Source organism: Tauraco erythrolophus, chromosome 10 (genome assembly GCF_009769465.1).
Source record: "Tauraco erythrolophus isolate bTauEry1 chromosome 10, bTauEry1.pri, whole genome shotgun sequence".
NCBI lineage: Eukaryota > Metazoa > Chordata > Aves > Musophagiformes > Musophagidae > Tauraco > Tauraco erythrolophus.
Genome location: NC_141474.1, coordinates 16,106,857 through 16,125,903, shown reverse-complemented (window position 1 = coordinate 16,125,903; position 19,047 = coordinate 16,106,857). Strand labels below are relative to the sequence as shown.

The 19,047-nt window shown below is 37.1% G+C and overlaps 1 protein-coding gene across 1 annotated transcript; it reads left to right on the top strand.

Moving 5' to 3' along the window:
• The first annotated feature begins 316 nt into the window (after positions 1–316).
• TLCD4 (TLC domain containing 4) lies at positions 317–18,658 on the top strand. The gene is made up of 6 exons (XM_086617734.1): positions 317–471; positions 5,528–5,617; positions 10,976–11,034; positions 12,904–12,998; positions 15,177–15,250; positions 18,343–18,658. The coding sequence occupies exons 1-6, from the start codon at positions 317–319 to the stop codon at positions 18,656–18,658; spliced, it is 789 nt and encodes a 262-aa protein (XP_086473860.1).
• Positions 18,659–19,047: the final 389 nt, after the last annotated feature.

The following is a 19,047-nucleotide window of genomic DNA, read 5'->3' as shown; positions in this document are numbered from 1 at the left end:
TCCTCCCTGCCCTTTTGGTGCAGATAAAATACACGTGACTTCAGGCAACAAAAATGTATAGTATGCAAATGTAAGAAAACAAAACAAAACAAAATTCCCAAACCCAAAGCAAAATGCAACTTGTACATATAAAATCTTGGGGATACTTTTATACTGATAAGCCTTAAGTAGAAATGTTGAACAGGGTGAAACTTCTAGCAAATAATATTTCCATTGATAAGTTAGTTGTCAAAAATGCTTTCTCTGGCTGCTTAATACAGTTAAAAGGAGAATAGACTGAAATGACCTTCTGCTTCTCTTCACAGGCTGAAGAACAATGGCCTCCTTCAGCAACATGACTATTGGTGTTGCTATTGCCAGTTTTACCACATTTCAGCTCCTGTTCCATGTTTTAAGTTCTTGGGTGTCAACACGAATAACACCCGGTTTCAACGATCTCAGCCAAAAGAGGAAGATCGAATGGAATTCAAGGTATAGTGTTCAAAACAAACTGCAGATAATGAACTACCTGAAATTGTCAACATCTGAACCACTGGGATATATATATATATATATATATATGAAACTGCAGAAAACATTATTAGTTAAACATCTGTAAAGATTAGAGGGACAGTTCAAGGCACTTGAAAAATTCCGAATGTAAAATGCTGAAGCCCCTTCTTGAACACCCAGCATTACAGACACTTGTACATTAAATACTTCTTTAGACAGTGATGCCCAAGTGAAAGTCAGTAGGAAAACAGTGACTGATGGGAAGTAATAAGGTAAAGGGGATTAATTTTAAATGGCTTCTCTGTGACACTTCTAGAAGAGAGAAGAGGTAAGAAATTCCTTTCCTCCAAACATACATGAAAATAAAAAGTATTGCAATTTATTCTATTATCTAAATGCTAGTGTATCTCTGGTCATGCTTTTGGGTGCAGAGCAAATTACTCTCTGTTCTCCAGGTGCTTCTACACTACATGTGTTTTAGGTAAGTTGTGGTTTTCCAAGTCATTCGATAAATCTTTGGTGCAGTATTGGAGAGAGGCAAGGTTAGACAGGTACATCTGCGTGTTGGTGGGGAAGGAGACTGCAAGAAGGGGAGGGGGAAGGTATGACAGACACAGGGTGCACATTCAGGAAGGAGTGGTGGAAACTCAGTCTAAAAACCTTCCTCACTCCCTTCATGTTTCTGTCGCAGTTCTGTTGCTGAGATGGATCCACCTGCATTACACTTGTCTCCTCAGACAGAGCGCTGTTAGAAACTTGTTCAACCCTGTGAATCTCTTCTTGGTGCCTTCCTGTCTTTTAAGTCCTAAAAGAAGAATAGGGTAGTAATTGCAAATAGGATGATCACTGATGTTTTATTTACAATATACTACTCTGAAAGGGTAGATATAGTGCACAAGCTTCTCTGGTTGAAATGAATTGTTACACTATAACTTTATACTTCAGTAGCCTATTACAACTTTTAAAATATTTTTCTAGTGTTTCTTGAATTTGAAGCTCAAAAATGTGTTCTGTATGGCTGTCACTGCACTCAAAATGCATTAGTCCTATCGCTGCTCCTCCTCAATGCTATTTAAAGGCAGTATAAGGTGGATACTTTTAAAGTTGTTTGCATTGTTCTAGGCAGCATTAGCAACTCAAATAGTCTTGCCCTTCCATTTGGCAAATGTCCACCCACAGTGTTCTTAAAGGCACTATCCTAACTTCAGTTCAATCTTTGAATAATTACCTATCATCTGCCAGAACAACTTTGTAGGATGCCAGTTCATGATACCAGTGCAGGTTCAGTTTATCTCCATGTTACAATCAACAAGAGGCAAACAGGAAAACTAAACTGTTATCGTGTTGGAGATGAACTTTTTTCTCTAAGCCACGTCAAGTGACCCTTGGATTGCATAACAGGCTTTCTGAGAACATATCCCATGCCTGGTGGCACTGTGCTAAGTTGTAGTACTTTGCATAGTAACATATGGATTGTTTCACACATCACAAGCATGCTGGAAATAAGCTGCTCTAAGATCTCTGGGCTACTTTGTAGTAAGGTGTTTAACTACTCAAGTTGATACAGCAGCCCAGGCTGTGTCCTTTTTTTACTTCTTTCCACAGTTTTTCTCAGGATTGCTAGCAGGATGTAGATTGGAGTTAGCACACGGAGGAGTCATGGTTCAGTGCTACATTCAGTTCTGAAATTAGAAGGCATGAAACATGAAGCATGGTTCATCAACAGCTTGTTGATGTTATACCTGAGGAGGGCACAAAGTGAAAGAAGGGCTAACTGTCCTTGTGTTTCTACAGAAGATTGACTATTAATTCTGCTCTGACCAAACACAGTGTTTTGTCAAACCGCCTCATCACTCCAGTTTTTCACTAAAATGAAGAGTCGCCCCAAGGAGTATCTGATATGTCCATTTACATTCTTTGAACATATATGTACTCTGTAGGTAGCTGTGCAGGTAGCAAAAGTTACTATCTCCCAGTAAAATGAGATGGGTTAACTTAAATGATTTAAAAGTAGATGTTTGTTATTTTGTCCTATATTGAACTGGTGTAGGGAGTGCTTACACAAATGGTTCTGTTGGCAGTCCTGAAGGAAACTGGCACAGAGGATGGTTATGCATTTTTATCAGCTCAGCTGGGTCTGGAAGAGGGCATCAGCCTGGAATGAGCGTTAGCATTGAAAATATATTGTTGCAGTTCAGAGGGTTTCATAATCAAGCATTTGAGCTGCAGCTCTGGACTGTGTTTTCCGTACTGTCAGTTTGTTCATTCTCACCTTCCAAGAATTAAGAACGAATAAATTAATTGCTTCTGGATGCTCAAATTGAGTTAATAACTATACTTCAACACAGATGTAGTGTAACTCTTTAATTTGTTGTACATAAATTCTGGTCACGTCTTTTACAATACATGTTTATACTGCTATTAAGCAGTTGTGAAAAAAAAATTCAGTAATAAAGGAACAAGTATGCAACTTATCAGTGCGACTTTTTTCTTTGCAATTCATTGAGAAGCTAAGGGATGCAAGCTTTGACAGTAATTTAAAGCAAATGTACTGAGCTTGATAGCTTGACCTAGATTCCATGTAAAAATGGAATGTTGCACTGTTTCCCTTCTTCTTGTCCCCTCTTCTATGGAGAAACTTCAAAGTCCAGAGTTAAGGAGGAAATCTGCTTTTTTTCTTTCTTCCTTTTTTTTTTTTTGTTCCTCCTCCAAGTGCTGTGCTTGTGTATAGCTTGTATTCTAAATACTAAGGTTTGAATAAACAGCTGCTCCTGAGACAAGTTGCAACTGTAAACTAATGAGCTATATTCTAGGACAAATTTTACTTCTGTCAGCGTTATCCTCTCCTAAAGTTCAAAAATCCCAGGTATTTCTCAAACACTAATGTTATATGCCATGCTTTGTTTTAAAAAGGAAGCAAAGTTCCTAGCTCACTGTTAATTTTGTGTTGTAAGAGTAGACATTTTAATTTAACCATTAATTATCATTAAAATTCTGATAACTAAATTTTCTTTGTTTAAAAAGAAGGCAAAAAAAAACCAGCCTATGTTATAATGGTTAGTAAATGTTCTCATCGAGCTTCTTAGATTTGGCTATTCATATTATACTAATCTCCATTAATTTTTTGGAACGCTATTGAAAAAGCTGCTGAAAATAGCATTATGCCACTCTTCAAACAAATTGTAAATAGACACATCTTTTACAAAATATCACAGAATCTTCTAATGCCAATAGATGAAACAGACTAGGGATTATAACCTACTCTTTCTTTGCAAAGTCTTCCAAAGTAAGATGTTTTCTTCAAATCTTGCATGGTAGAGTTTAGACTCCTGAGAGTGATTTATGCACATTTAAAATACTAACAATTTCCAAATACATGTATTTAATGTGTACAAAGGCAAGACTAATAACTAACAGCATCTATACATTTGTGTGCATATTGTTAATGCTGTGAATATGGTGCAAAGGTTTTTCTGATCACGCAGCGTCTAACTTAGAGTTCTCATCTTTCAAATAGTATCTGTGATTCAGTAGAGCTTTTTTGGCATATAATCTTTTTTCTTCCTAGTCACACTTAAAAAGTGGGAAAGCAGAGAGTAGCGATGCAGTAGTAGATGTGGTTTGTAGCAGTGTTAAGCCCATGGCTAGAGGAAGAAGGTTACACATTTTGGACCTGTGCCCATTGCATTGTTCTACCTTCCAAGAATACATGTGGACTCAAAAGGGCAGGAATGGCCCTGGCCTCTGTGCTGGTAGAAACTCTGCCGAGGCCTCTGTAAATAGGTAATTCTCTTTAAGTGCTCGTTAACATTCAGAGTTTATCTACAGCGTGCATGCAGCCTGTACACTTGAGACTGGTGTCTTTGGGGAAAAAAAAAAAAGTGGTTAGTACCCAAATATGGACAAGGCAATTCTGATTACTGTGTCTTTATATAGGATAAGAGGAGTATAAAATCAAGTAAAGCTGCGAGCTGCTATGAACCTGTAGCTGTTATATCTCACATACTCAGCTACAACCTTGTGTTACCCAAGATTTCTCTTCGAAAACCAGAATCTACTTCAAATCATAGAATCATAGAATCGTTAGGGCTGGAAGGGACCTTCAAAGGTCATCTAGTCCAACCCCCCTGCAAGGAACAGGGATATCTCCAACTAGATCAGGTTGCTCAGGGCCTCATCCAACCGGGCCTTGAACGTCTCCAGGGATGGAGCATCCACCACCTCTCTGGGCAACCTGTTCCAGTGTTCTACAACTCTCATGGTAAAAAATTTTTTCCTAATATCCAACCTGAATCTGCCTCCCTCTATTTTAAAACCATTACCCCTTGTCCTATCATAACTGGCCCTCCTGAACAGCCTCTCCCCATCTTTCCTGTAGGCCCCCTTGAGGTACTGGAAGACCGCTATAAGGTCACCCCGGAGCCTCCTCTTCTCCAGGCTGAACAGCCCCAACTCTTTCAGCCTGTCCTCATAGGAAATCAGCCTGTCCTCATAGGAAAATGCACTAGAAATTCTTTCTGAAACTTTCTTTGATAAGATTTTTTTGTTTAATGCCCCTCTTTCTAAAACCTGAACTTGGCAGCTTTTTTAGGGGTCATCTATTAATTTCATGCCTGAAAGGAGAAACCTGCTGCTGCAGGACTCATGGGCCCATCTGAATATGAAATATGTGTAGATTTTCCAGCAAGTGGGACAATACAGTAAGTATTTGTTAGAGAACTGGATGTCATATTGTCTTTAAGGATTCTTTAATATATGGGATAATTGGAGGAAAATGTAAATATCAGTTATTTTAAGATCCTACTTAATATTTAATCCCCCCCATATCTAATAGATTTCTCCTTTTGACTGTTTTTCCAGTGTGTCATTGTGTGAATGGTTGGATGTAGCATAAATAAGAGATGATTGTCTTCCACAGAAGTGTCTGGATGCAGTTGAGAATAGTTGAGAATGTCTTAGGAAACATCCTACCTTAAGCACAGTGTATAAAGTTGTGAATGGCAGTACCTTCTAGTGACTGAGATCTCTCTTTCAGGACGGTGTCCACGTTCCACGCTTTGGTGGTTGGTGGGTTTTGCCTGTATATTTTGTTGTACGATGACGCTGTTAATGCTGACCGTCTCTGGTAAGGCATGTTACGTATGTGTTGTGTTTACACAATAAAGTAACATAATTGAGAAAGAAAAAAAATCCTGCAGTGTATTAATTACTGAAATAATTGTTTCATTTTCCATTAAAATATGCAGTTTTGATGTATCCATTTTTATGTCTGTATTATTTGATAATTCCAAATTATTCAGTCAGTATTAATGTCATAGTGCATTTTGTATCTGTGAAGTGGAATAGATAAAATACAGGCAATTAATTTGAAATAGCATATTAAATTGCTAAAGCACAGAACCAAGAGTGTAACTGTAAGATGGCGTGACTGAAACGATGCTATTTACTATAATAATTTTTAAGTGAGATTAAAATGCTGTTACAGGTCTGGAGTGAATGTGTGTGTATGAAAAAGCTGGAGGGGCCTAGTATGTGTATAAAAAATATATATGTCTAAATCGATAAGATGTTTATATTTCTGCCTCCCTTAAAGCTTCTGTCAATCTTTGTTTTTAAAAAAAGTATGAAAGTTTCAAGTGCTGTCAAATGTTTAATAAATAGACTTCTAATATTTTCTCTAGTTAACAAAATAGTCTATATTAAGCACATCTTTTCTAGATTTCTAGTTACATTGTTTTGTTTCACACTTTTTTGAGGGAGGAAGAACAAGATGCCGTCTTTTTAGTTGAGTTAATTGTAGATTTCTATTGGTGTTTTGACATTTCACTTGTTATCCTCTGCAGCTCTTTCCCTGTAGTAGGAAGAGGCCAATTTTTCCTGAAGACTAACTAACTACTTTAAGTTTCTTTTTGTATTTCTGTCATAGACTGTTGTTTTTAACCTTGTCGAAGGACCACACTCACACTGTGAGTCAGTTTAAACTTACAGAAATTTAACATCTGATGCTTGTTCTGCTCTTTTGATACTGTCAGTTAATGACAATGCAGTGTGGACTAGACAGGATTGGGTGCTTGAGGCGCTCTGCCACTGACCTGTTGCATGGCTTTAATAAACGCAGCGCTAATTCATAACAGAAATTTAGGCAACGTTGGCCTCTTCAGTATGTAGTGATATATGATTAAATTGTTGGCTGTTTTGAGGTTTTTTTCATTGTGTTCTGGTATCTTTAGAGAGACCAAATACAGTCTGAGTATCTTATGAGATCTGTTAACCATGTTGAAAAGCAGCATGTTATAACTCTCTCAGTGTGTGTTGTGGTAAGCTTTATCAGATGGAAGTTTTTATCCTGGTTTGTTTGAGTAGATCTCATTCTAAACAGTACAAAAGAAGTAATGAAAGGCAGAAATAAAAGCCTTTTGGCAATGATAAATAAATTGAGTCTTCATATTTACTAATTTTTCCTGCTATAATTCCAGGAAAAAATCAGTTTAAGCAGAAATAGAACCACTTTTTTGTCCTTAGTAAGTTTGAGAAAAGTTATGTCAGATATTTTTGTATACTGCATTGAAAATTTAATCTGGTTTATGGAGCCTTAGCATCCTAGATTATGTAAAACCACCAAATCTTAAAAACCAAAATCCATCTGACTTTTGGGGGAGTTTTTTTCTCTGTTTCTAATATTGCTTTTAAATAGTTTCTTCTGTTTGGATACGTTTGCAATGGTTGCTATCAATGTTTTTTTTGACATATGGTAGAGTAAGGAAAACTATATATATTTAAAAATCTAGTGGAAGTATATCTGATCTGTGTGTTTAAATCAAAGCTTCAAGTTCATTTCATGGCAGTGTTTCTGTAAATTGTTTCTCAATCAAAATTATCTTAGTGGTGTCAGGAATTTGTCAATTAAAAGTGCACAGAACATACTCTAGATGTGGAAATCAGTATTTTTAGTTACTAAACTAATAATTTTTAAACGTGAAATTTCACTTAGTGTATTTAAAGCAGTTGCAGTCCTTTGAATTCATATTTATGCAAGTGATTAAGTGCAAAGGAAAACTGAACATAATATTGCCTGTGGCTTTACGAGTACTTGTATGCAGCCTGCGAGTAAAATACAACTTTGTGTTAGGCTTTCTTCTGCCAGTGAAGCCAGAATCTTAGGGTGGTTTCCTCAGAATTTGCAGATGTACATTTTCTTCTAAGTCTGACTTTTACATTACTCTTAAAAGTGAGATGGCTAGCATTAGTCTGTGCATTCTTCCATAAGTCATGTTGAGTCCTGGTACACAGTAATCAAACCCTTAGCTGACCATGTAGAGCTTTAACCATTTTGTTTTTCCAGTCTGTTTTATGGCTTAGCTGTACACTAAGTCTTAAGTTGTTTATAATTTTTACATTGATTCGTAGCTGAATCCACATAGTCTTGATTTTAATTGAGTAAGACTGAAGAGAAAAAAAACAAATTATATGGGAAATGCCAGATGGACTCTTGCAAGGCTGCTCAATCTGGAAGTCTAATGCCCTTTTGAAATGCAGCCATAAGCTGAGGGACTTGGTCATTTATAGATATGAAGGATGAATGAGCCCTTCTGTAGGAGTCTCGTATTAACAATACAAGAAACATTTGTGAATCTAGTTTCAGTGCTTTGTAAGTAAATGTCCAGTAATCCTTCACGCAGCTTTCTTGCACTGTTCACAGATGCTCTGATTTTAGACTACTGGAAAGGTTTTGATACAGACACTCTTTCCCTCTAGTTATTGCCACCATCTTTGTGTAGTTCTTGACTGTAGGACAGTATTCAGGCAGTTATTTTCTGTGGGATTTAAAGATATCTGTATTTATAATGGATAATCACAAGTTCTGAGCCTCTACATATGTTAGCCTAACTTCTGGGTTCACACAAAGCTTAAATGCATGGTGATGATGACGCCCATATGTCTTGAAAGGGATCAGGACTCCTGCTAATGATTTAGGTTCAATGGAGAGAGGATGTGGTATTACTGTCAGGTAATGCTTGAAACTATATACGATAGATCCTAAAAAAAAAAAAATAAAAAATTAGAGCATTGATAAGTTATGGGGAAACATCAGTTTGTGTACATACACCTTTTTTGATGGTCTAGGACTTCTCGTAACACTTGGCCTTTTCTTCTATGTGTAATACAGACTAGCTAACAGAGATAATGTAGAAATTGTTTTTGAGGTGGTTAGAATAACATGGTAGAAAATGTGGAGGTGGTAGAGATCAGATAAGGAGAGGGACAAGATGTAAATAAGTGAATTAAGTTGCAGCTTCACAGAAGAGCAGGCTTTTTCATATGACTGTCCAATTTACAGTCATTACACTTTTTGAAGTGTGATGTTCAATTAGCATTTTATATGACTATCTGCAAAGAACTTTGAAGAAAGTCGGTTGTGTGAACTTCTGTTTGTTATATCTGCCTGTGCAGGTTGGTATGCAATTCATTTGCCACACATACCTCCTTAGCAATCACAAAAGAGATAGCTCTTCCCTTTTGCTTATTCAGGTCACTCCCTGTTTGTCACTCCTGCCTCTTGCTTACATCAAAAATAGGCTGCAAACTTTAGGACTCATAAGCTCTGTTGCACTTCCCATTCAAGGAGACAGATCAGGAAATCTAGAAGATTTCAGACTAAATTCCAGGTTTTCCATTAAATGAGATTAATTCAACCATTCTAACATGGACTGTTCTTGAAGGGAGGTGACAGATGGGCAGTGCAGCCATATATGTTGTTGAAGTGTTGGTTTAGAAAGTCTAGAGGTTTGTTGCAAGGTGACCATTCTTATGGAAACAATGAAGGGAGGTGAATCATTCCCTGTCTCATCCAGTTAAGTCATGTTTGCCAATATCAAGGAACCAATTTCATATACTCAGTCCTTTTCATCTTCTCTGGAGAAGAAGATGAAGGTTCTTGAGTGCAGGCGAAATCTTGGTGATGATGTGCTGAAGTGTGTTGGGAGTGCTTACAAGTTTGGATATGATGTTGTTGCTGCCACAGCTGGGAGCTCTACTGAGAGGACTGTAACTGTTTAAAGAATTTCTGCTAAAATTGTGAGAACACATCTGTCTGTGCTCTGTGTCTAGCTGTGAATTTCAGAAGAGCTACACCTAAAGAAGCACTCAACCCACAACTTATGTAGCTCATGAAACCAGATTTTGAGTCTATGCAAGAATGTTCCTGTCTCAAGTTGTAGTTAAGAGAGCCTCTATGGCCAGTCTTAAGAGATGGAGTGAGCTCCAGGCTCTCCTGGTAATGTTTTTCCTCACCTAATGGCAGAATTCTGGTTTTGTGAGTCCTTCTATTTTCCTGTAAGCTGCCTTCTCACTCAGGAAAACAGTTAGTTTTAAACGCTAAGAAAGCCTTAAAATTTAGTGAACAGATTGTAATAATACAGGAAATCTCTTCTACTGCTTCATTCCAACAGGATTAAAATATAATAGCTAAGTAATGGCATTTTACTGCTTTCTAGCTGAGGTAGACTTTGTATTGGAGGTGACTGTAAGCACAGTTATGTTCCTTTTTTCTCAAAAGATTTACAACAAAGTTTGCTTTCACAGCTTGTCTTGAGCAGTCCACATTTTATAAATCTGTAGACCTGTCACTTGAAGCTCAGTTACGCAAAACATATCTAGATTAGATGTACAACTTAGTTAAAAAAAAAGTTGCGATCTTTATGCTGAGGAAAGAGGTTTGCTTACCAAACTCCTCAAAGTAGGAATGTACAGAGGACAGTGGAGGAAAGAACAAATGTTACTTGCTGTAGTGGGATGCTTCCCTTTATTGAGCTGTATTCACAAGTTTGGGTTTGTCGAATATTCTAGAGGAACTGAAGTTGTGTGTGTGCTGCTAAGAGCTTTGCCTGCTGAATGTTTGGCACCAAAAGGGAAGGGACAGAAGGTGTGAAACTGCTCTGAAAAGCATGTCGCCTCGAAGGTTCCAAAGGACTGGCAAATAATTCCTTTCATGTCTCTTTGTACTCTGTTTATGCTGATAAGCGTCCATCCTCTTAGGAATATGAAAAGCACCAGCTGAGCAGGATATTTTTGTCATGCTTTAAAAAGTTTTAACACTGGGAGGAAACCAAAAATGGAAGCACAGTGTCAATTAAAGTGCTAAGAGATATTCCCTGGGTTGTTCTCTTTTGTCCTCTGTTTCCAGAGAAGCCAGCTCAGGGTACTTGCTGGGTTTCAGTTCTAGTCTCTAGCAAGACTCTTGGCGCCGTCTCTACCCCAAGGCAGAGGGTAATCCTGATTAGGGTAGTTACTGGACGTGTTATATCTGGGTGGAAAAGGAATCTGGTTTCATGACTAGGACCTTTCTTAACCAAGTCTCGTAAGGTCTTACTGATGGGCCAAGAATAAAGCGACCTGATGGACATTATGTGTTTGACATGTGTATGTCCTTTGCAAATTACCGCGTTATAAAGGCTGTAACTGTGTATTTTTGGTATGTTTACAGGGGTGACCCTTCAACTGTGAAACTGAATATTGCTATTACCACAGGCTACCTCATTTCTGGTAATTATGCAGCATATCTATAATACACACAACTGTATATTTATATTGAGTCACTATGCCTATATGTTTATACTGAACCACTGTGCTGGAGAGGTGATGTGTATACAATACAGTTTCTACTGTGGCTTTTAAAATTGCTGATGGAGTTGTGGGTTGTGGTGAAATCACAGGATCTTGCCAGCAGGTGTGAAAGATGCAATGATATCTCCTCAAGCACTGAGGAAATGCCACCGTGTGGCTTTGTGATGGTTTGATACACAACCACCAACTCCAGCTTGGTTTTGTCCTCCCGCCAATTGAGAAGGTGTTAAAGCAATGCCCTTCACTCCCTTCAGTGTGTCTACAGCTTGTAGTGCTTTTATTGTACAGTTCTTCCCGTGACTTCAGAATGTTGGCAGAAGAATTGTAGTAATCCTCAATACAAGCTGAGGCAAATGATGCCATAGGATTCTGCCTGCCCGCCTTTTAGTCTCACTTTAAGCCAAAATTTAGTTATGTATAAAACATGGAAATTTTGAATTATTTTCTTGGTATGGCATTTACCTCTCCATATAATTTGTGTTCTTAATTATTTACCGTCAATTAAAATTGGCATGGGAATTTTGCTACAAAATGCTTTGGAGCTTTCTTTTATGATATGTGAGGATAATACTGACTTACCAAAGCAAAAACTTTTTGTGACTTGGACTCTTTTCAGAGAAAACTTCTCATGTTAGGATGGAGTCTCTGGTCAGAGATGAGGCATGGACTTGATTATCTCTCAGACTAGATTTCTCACTCCAACGGAATTGATAATCTGATGATCAGCACACCCAGTTAAACTGTGGGTTAAATAAAGTCTCCATTTTTTTCTGTAAGAAGAACTTCAGCTCCCATGTTTAAATTCATTGGTATCTATTTTTGAATAATTCTGCATGAGACTTGCGTTATGAATTAATGAATAACTTTGAACAGAGACTTGAGCCTGGCCACTCATACTCTCACACATCCTTATATAGTTAATGTTTAATTATTGACAGGAAGTGGAGTGGCTATGTCAGATGATGGAGTCCTGCCTGCAGATAGCTAATATAAAGAGATCAAGGCACTTGCTGGAGATATGAAAGGCACAGGAGTACAGTCTTTGATTTGGAATCTCGGTCACTAATATTCCAGTCCAAAGCACTCATTTGAAGAAAATAAGGGCAGAAATTGCTTGTTCCAGTACAGAAAAGAGAATCTTCTGAAACGTCAGACTGTCATGGGACACGGAAGAACTTTTCTGTCAATGCTTTCCTTGTAACATTAACTCAGATCCGCTACAGTAGTTGGAAAATTGTGATTAAATAAAGCAAACATGCTTCTCATATCAAGTCCCCCTTGCAAAATATTTTTGGTGAATGGTTCACTTTGCTAATATAACTACTTTTTAATTCTGAAGCTCCCCATAATAGATCCCTGCATTTATTATATGTATTTGTATGTTGTCTATGCCCCCTGTAGCCTCGCGCCACCTGTCCCCGTCCCCCCCCAATATTTTTTTTGGTTCCTTGTTCCAAAGTTTTGAGCTAGTGAGTGTGAAGTCTTGCTATAAGATTCTGGATCTGCTTTTTCCTTCCAAAATATTTCAGCTAAATCTATTGCCTCTGCACTTCCATTGATGTGGAAAGAAATACTTATGGCAACTGTTGGAAAAATACTGTTACTTAATGCTTTGACTACAGTAAAGTCTTTAGGATAAAGATGTTCTCTTCAGAGATAATTAATTCAGAGAGTTTCTACTGATGCCATATGTTGGCATTTATACCTCTAAATCTTAGAGAAACACTATTCTAGTGTCAATGGTAGTATGATAAATTGTTCTTTATTGCTATTTCTTTTCTCTTGTAGATTTGTTGCTTATTATTTACTACTGGAAGGCAATTGGTGACAAATTTTTTGTAATACATCACTTGGCAGCTCTGTATGCTTACTATTTTGTACTGGTGAGTGCTGTATTTTCCAGTAACATAACAAACAGATGAGATTGAAGACAATGCTTTTATAGATCTCATTTGCTTAATGTTTAAAAAAATTCTTCACTTGTTGGTGTATTAGTTTTGTGAAAGGCATATTTATATTTTCAATCATCATTACTTTCTAAATGGTTTTATCAGTCATTTGTGGTAAGTGCATGCCTTTTCAATGCTACAGTCCTTCAACAAAAATGTGTCACTTATTTAACTGCTGAAATTAAAACTCTTCTCAGTTTTTGCATAGAGAGACTTTGACAGGGGGACTTTTCACGTGGTTATAGAAAACGGTTTCAAATAAAAACACGAATCTGAATATTTAGTCAGAAAATTAGAAAGAAGTGGTTTCAAGTGGTTATGTTCTGCTTGTGATTGTATTTGCAAGGCTGTAGGTCAGTGATCCTTAACTCTGGTGAGTTGTACTACAATCAGCTAAGTGTGTTTTTTTCAGAGTGGTTTTTTTTTGTTTCTCTAATTTTTTTTTTTTTAAATCTTTTAGGACACAGACTAATCTTCTGAGACTTCTTGTTTAAGGTTACTTTAGTGGGGAAACAATGGATGATCAACTTTATATATCTATAAATGTTTGTGGCATGCATATATTGAAGGGAAAAGGAGAAGAGAAGGATACTGTTCTAAGATAAAGAGTAACTTAGTTACACTTTGTTGCTTCTGGAATTTCTCAAAGATGCCCATGTGACTTGATAGAAATCCCATTGACCTCCAGAATAATGCTCTTGAATTTCTCTGAAAAACTCATTCAGTAAATAAAGAAATCTTATAAAATACAGTTTACTTCATTTACCACGTTTCTTTCCCTGCCTACTCTGTGAATCCCAGGCTTACAATATTAAAAGTGTGGAGATGCCAGATTACTGTCAGATTTCCCGTGTTAACAGTTTAAAGGAGATGAAGCACATTGACAAGTAAATACTCTGTTTCAGGTTGGAGATAATTAGATCTACTAATATTGTCACAGATGAAAGTGAATTAGGGTGGGATATTAGAGAAATGAAAATACCACTACAAGGCTAATCCCTGCTGCAGAAAATTCATTATTTGTTTCTGGAGTAAATAGAAAGCCTAGCATTAGTGTGAACTTCTTTTAAAGCAGCTTTATTCGGCTCTAGCTCCGCCCTTCAATGTCTGTATGTTACTCTCATTCTCTTATCTTCAGAGAAAGTTACTTGTAAGTATCTTATTTCAAAAATTGCTCTTGAAGATAGGAGAGAATTTGATTAAGAACACAGTTTTTTCCGTCTGGTGTAGTGCGAACTGACATGAAATGCCTGAAGTAGTGGGTATTAGCACGCTCTGTGGAGGAAAGAGGAATCATGGCACGCATTTCAGAGGTTGTTCAGGAGACCTACTGAAATTTAAAAAAAAAAATCTTTTTATCTCTACATCAAACTGCTGCTTACCCAGCCATTGTGTAATGGGATATTATTTCCAGCTCAGCCAAATGATAAGGCAGAGACTATGCTGTACTTTGTTACTTGGAGGAAAGCGCTCACTTACAACGTGTATCCGTGTAAACGTACCACAGAGTTACCTGGCTATTGTCATGGGCAAGACGTGCTCTTCTTCCGACCCACAGGGCACAGCAGGGACTGGGACACAGCTTGTGGAAGGGATTTCCCCTGCAGTGGGGAGGAGAGAAGAAAGGGCTTTATGTGCCGTTTCTGCTGCCAAATAAAATCTGGGAATACATCTTTGCTTTGGCAAATTATGTTCCTAAAGCAATGCAGGGACATTTTTCTTTAGCTTACAGTGTTTCTGTTTGGGCTTGTTTCAACACTGAGAAATCCAAAATATTTATAATTCTCTTAGATAATAATAGTGTCATTATAATTATGACCTGTGACTAGTTGTGCAAGTCTTCCCTTCCTAGCTTTCCATCGCCACTTAAATGTAAGTCTTTTAAAGATTTATTAAAATAAGAAACTACTGATTTTGAGATACTTGAAGGACAATTGCAGCTTTTGTAATAAACCTCATAAGGAAGTTGGCCGCAGCTGGCAAACTGGCTTACTATCAGTTTTAATAAAGAAGTTGAGATGTTGTATAATTCTGTGTATACTTGATGACTCTAATCAAGATTTTACATCTACATTGTTGATTTTTGTATGTCTATTTTGTTTTGCTAACCAGAGCAAAGGTCTGTTGGCTTATTTTGGAAACTTCCGTCTGCTTGCAGAGTTCTCCACTCCTTTTGTCAATCAGCGGTAAGTGGTTAGGGAATTTTTGCCTAGTTCTTTTGAGTTTGAATCTGTATTATTGTTTCTGTCACTTAGGAAGTTTTTTGTTGTTGTGTCTGCTGAAAGGGAATTTATATATATTGAACTAAGGATTACTATGCAGAAGTCTTTTTTGCTATGAAAACTTTTTGCTGCTATAGCTGCAACAGTGTAACTAATGTATTCACCCTTGATTTCCTTTTTAGAGTAGACCAGCCTTCATATGAAATGCCAGATTTTTGTGAAACTACTGTACAAAAATGTTCACAAATATAATATTTTTATTAGCTTTTGTATGGTAATTTAATTATTATAATAATGCCAAAAAGGGATTTTTTTTTTTTAGTATCATGGACCAGGAAAAGAAGCAAGATAACAGGTCATCAGAATCCTAGAATGGAATTACATTGCCCTAGATAATTTGAAGTTTTTTTTGCATTAGTGCACACATATATACGTATTAATATATGCATATGAATACACAGAATAATATAAATGTATATTCTTTACTTTTTAAAATAGTTCTGCAAATTATTTTGAGCACTTAGGTGCTTTACTATTTTTCTGATTTATCTGGAATGGTTAATCTTTATACTTGTGATCAGAGGAGAAAGTGGCATAAGGCTCTTTTGTGGAGCTCAGTGACAGCTGAAGCCTGCCATGGCTTCTGGTGACAGTGTTGCTACTGGAATTGCTGCTGAGAGTATCAGAAAAGGAGCATGATAGTGCCACGTACTGCAGGTAGGGGAAAGCAGCCAGTGGAGTTTTTGGGTTCCCTGGGGAGGGTGGCCTCTCTCCTTACTCCGTAGCCACTATGACTCAACTGGGGACAGGGAGTTGCCCCAGGAAGACTTCACCTCAGGAGAGGGGCTTTGGTATAGGGAGTGCTGCAGTCTTCTCCTCTTCCTCTCTTTTTTTTTTTCAATGTAGAGTCAGATCTTTCAGTGTGCCAGATACCTATTCTTCACCCATACTTTTTGGGCTGTATTTCTATTTTACTGATCCTACATATGTGGCATCTGTTTTCTTTTCCAGGTGTCTGATAGAGAAAGGATAAGGTTTGTAAGGCAAATAGGAACTATAATCCTCCTGCAAACAGAGTATCTGAGTATTACCCATTACTGCATTGTGACTTTTGTAATTTTAAAATTTGTGTAAATTCTGAAATATTTTATGAGACTGTAGCATTCCTCAGATCTCTAAGATTAAAAAAGATTATGCTGAGATCCTTTTCGAACATTAGCTTGGCAAATTCAATTTACTGCAGGGCAGGATGGGATAATGGAGCTCTCCAGAGGTTGCTTTCATTTGCCCAAGTGCAGTTGAGTAGGAGATTATAGTCTAATGTAGTGTGTGCTTCGTACACACAGAGAAACTGAGGAGTAAATAAAGACTTCATCAAACTTATTTTAGTAATATGAGGAAGAGAAGAGTAAGAAAATTAAAAAAGGTGGTATTATATTCCAGGTTTCTATATGGAAATTCATATCCTAGTGAATGGCCATTCTCCCTGCTGATTTCTACCAAGACAGGATTTCATCCTGAGTTTAAGTGGTACCTATACTGATGCTTACCTTTCAGGCTGTGGCGTTAGGAAGTATGGTGATACATCTGGCTATTAAAAGTAATATATGCTATGCTTTTAAAATGCCTACAGTGAGATCATGTCTTTGAATACTGACATCTACTGCTTTCTCAGAAAAAACAGAAATCACTGTAGGAGACAATAAAGTCCTTGCACTAAGGAATGTGATCTCATTAGTGCATGAATGTTTGGGGTTTTCTTCATTAAATTTGAAGAGAACCAGACCCTTAAGACAGTATGTAGTGGATAACGATAATGACTCACATTATGTTTCTTGTTTGTATTCTTAGCATTACGAAAAGAGCTGTTATTGAAATATAAAATGATATTCTAATCTCAGAACTGTACTATTTTCTTTGTATTTCCTGTCTGTGTTTTTAGGGATATCTAATTGAAGGTTGTCTCCATGCCAAGCATTTAGATATTTTAATGTTAATGTCAGCATTTATGTAATTAATTATGAACTGTGGTAGGTAAAAATTTTAATGATGACTTTGATTTACTGACTTATTTTTTTGAATTTGCTGGGAGAGGGAAGTTGCCTAGCAGATGTCCAGTTCCCTATATTGGCACATCACAGTATATTTTAAAACCTTTTTCTATATTACTTTTGGAGTCTGCATTGTATATATCAACGAAAGTACAGGCTCTGATTGTTAGTCTGACCAAATATATAAGGTCTCTTTCTTCATCATTCCAGTTAAGTGTTTCTGTGGTGAGGTATCCTGCTTCTAGGCTGGATTGTCACCTCAAGTGCCTGGAGTTTAATTGTCTCAGTTGCACTCTGAATTACTTAATACTCTTAAGGAGTATTTTCAATAGAGCTGGATGTCTGGCAAATCTTTTTAGTATATCTGTAATTACCTAGGTTGTAATCTGTGGGTAATTAAATTAAAAATGACTTTTAAAACCAGTTTTAGAACTGTTCTTTTGTTAAATAGTTCTACCCTCATATCTTCTTGGAAATAAATTGATTATTCCCCGTCCCCTCTCCATCCCCCATCATGAATACAGTGATTTAAGTAATTTTCCTCCAGTCCTGTCTTTAGCCTGCCATTGTTGCACATTTTCCTTGTGTTTATTCTGGTTTAAGTGAGAATGATAAAGAATTAGAGGAATTTGTTCCTTTTTCTAGAAATTCAATCTGCAGGTTCTGTCTGCTAAGCAATAGATAAGTTATGCCTGTCTACTAAGGAATTATATGCAAGATTTTTTTTTTTAAAGACCATTTATGACCCAGTAGTAGTGATGGGAGAGGGAGTTTTTAGATTTATCTTTTTCATTGCATAACATACCTACCTGTTACATGAGCCAGTGCCATTTACAATGTCTGGTTCTGTGTCTAAGCCAAGACACAGTGCAATAATTTAGAAATTATAAGGGTAGAAGCAATTAATAAATTAAATGATTAATTTAAAAAAGAGGTGAAATAAAATCCTTTTTTTAAAGAAAAGGCTTCAAGTGTGCCTGGTATCTGTGAACGCTTCTTTTGCAGGTGGTTTTTTGAAGTACTGGGATATCCCAAATCTTCAAAGGCCAACATCATCAATGGTGTGCTGATGACAGTTGTGTTCTTCGTGGTGAGGATTGCCGTCATGCCTATATATTACACCCATGTAATTTCTTCATTTGGAACAGAGGCTTTCCAGAGATTAGGATTTGCAGCCCAGAGCGCCTGGATTATCTCAAGTGTTGTCTTGGATGTTATGAATGTGATGTGGATGGTCAAAATTGCAAAAGGATGCTACAAAGTCATTTGTCTTATCGGACAGGAGGAAGCCAAAATGCATAGAAATGGGAAATCGGACTAGAAATCGTATGCATAAAATGAAATTTCTGCTATGAAAATGATTTTCTGTTCACTGAAACAGTGCACATTTCTGCCATGGAATGCTCCTTTTAAGGAAACAAGGTATTACCTCTGTACTGACCTTACTCTTTCCCTAGCCACACTGCCTGCACACCCAGGGCCACGCTTTATGGATCCTGTCTGGTGAGGAATAAAAGCAAAAGCTCACACAAACGAGTTCCACGTGTCCATTCTAAGCCGTTACAAGCTACTGAAATTAGAAAGGGACAGACTAGTTACTTGCTTGTTATCCACCAGTGTGTTCAAAGTGTTTCACTCAGGTTTCTCAGATTAATGTGTTTTATAAATCCAGTGAATACTGACATCTCTCTTTTTTTAGAAAACAAAAAA

What these genes read in the sequence shown, in the direction of transcription:
- TLCD4 (XM_086617734.1), top strand. Translation starts at nt 317, where the DNA reads ATGGCCTCCTTCAGCAACATGACTATTGGTGTTGCTATTGCCAGTTTT. An exon ending in AAGATCGAATGGAATTCAAG is followed by an intron (nt 472 to 5,527) that starts GTATAGTGTTCA and finishes TCTCTCTTTCAG; the next exon opens with GACGGTGTCCACGTTCCACG. An exon ending in ACTCCTTTTGTCAATCAGCG is followed by an intron (nt 15,251 to 18,342) that starts GTAAGTGGTTAG and finishes CTTCTTTTGCAG; the next exon opens with GTGGTTTTTTGAAGTACTGG.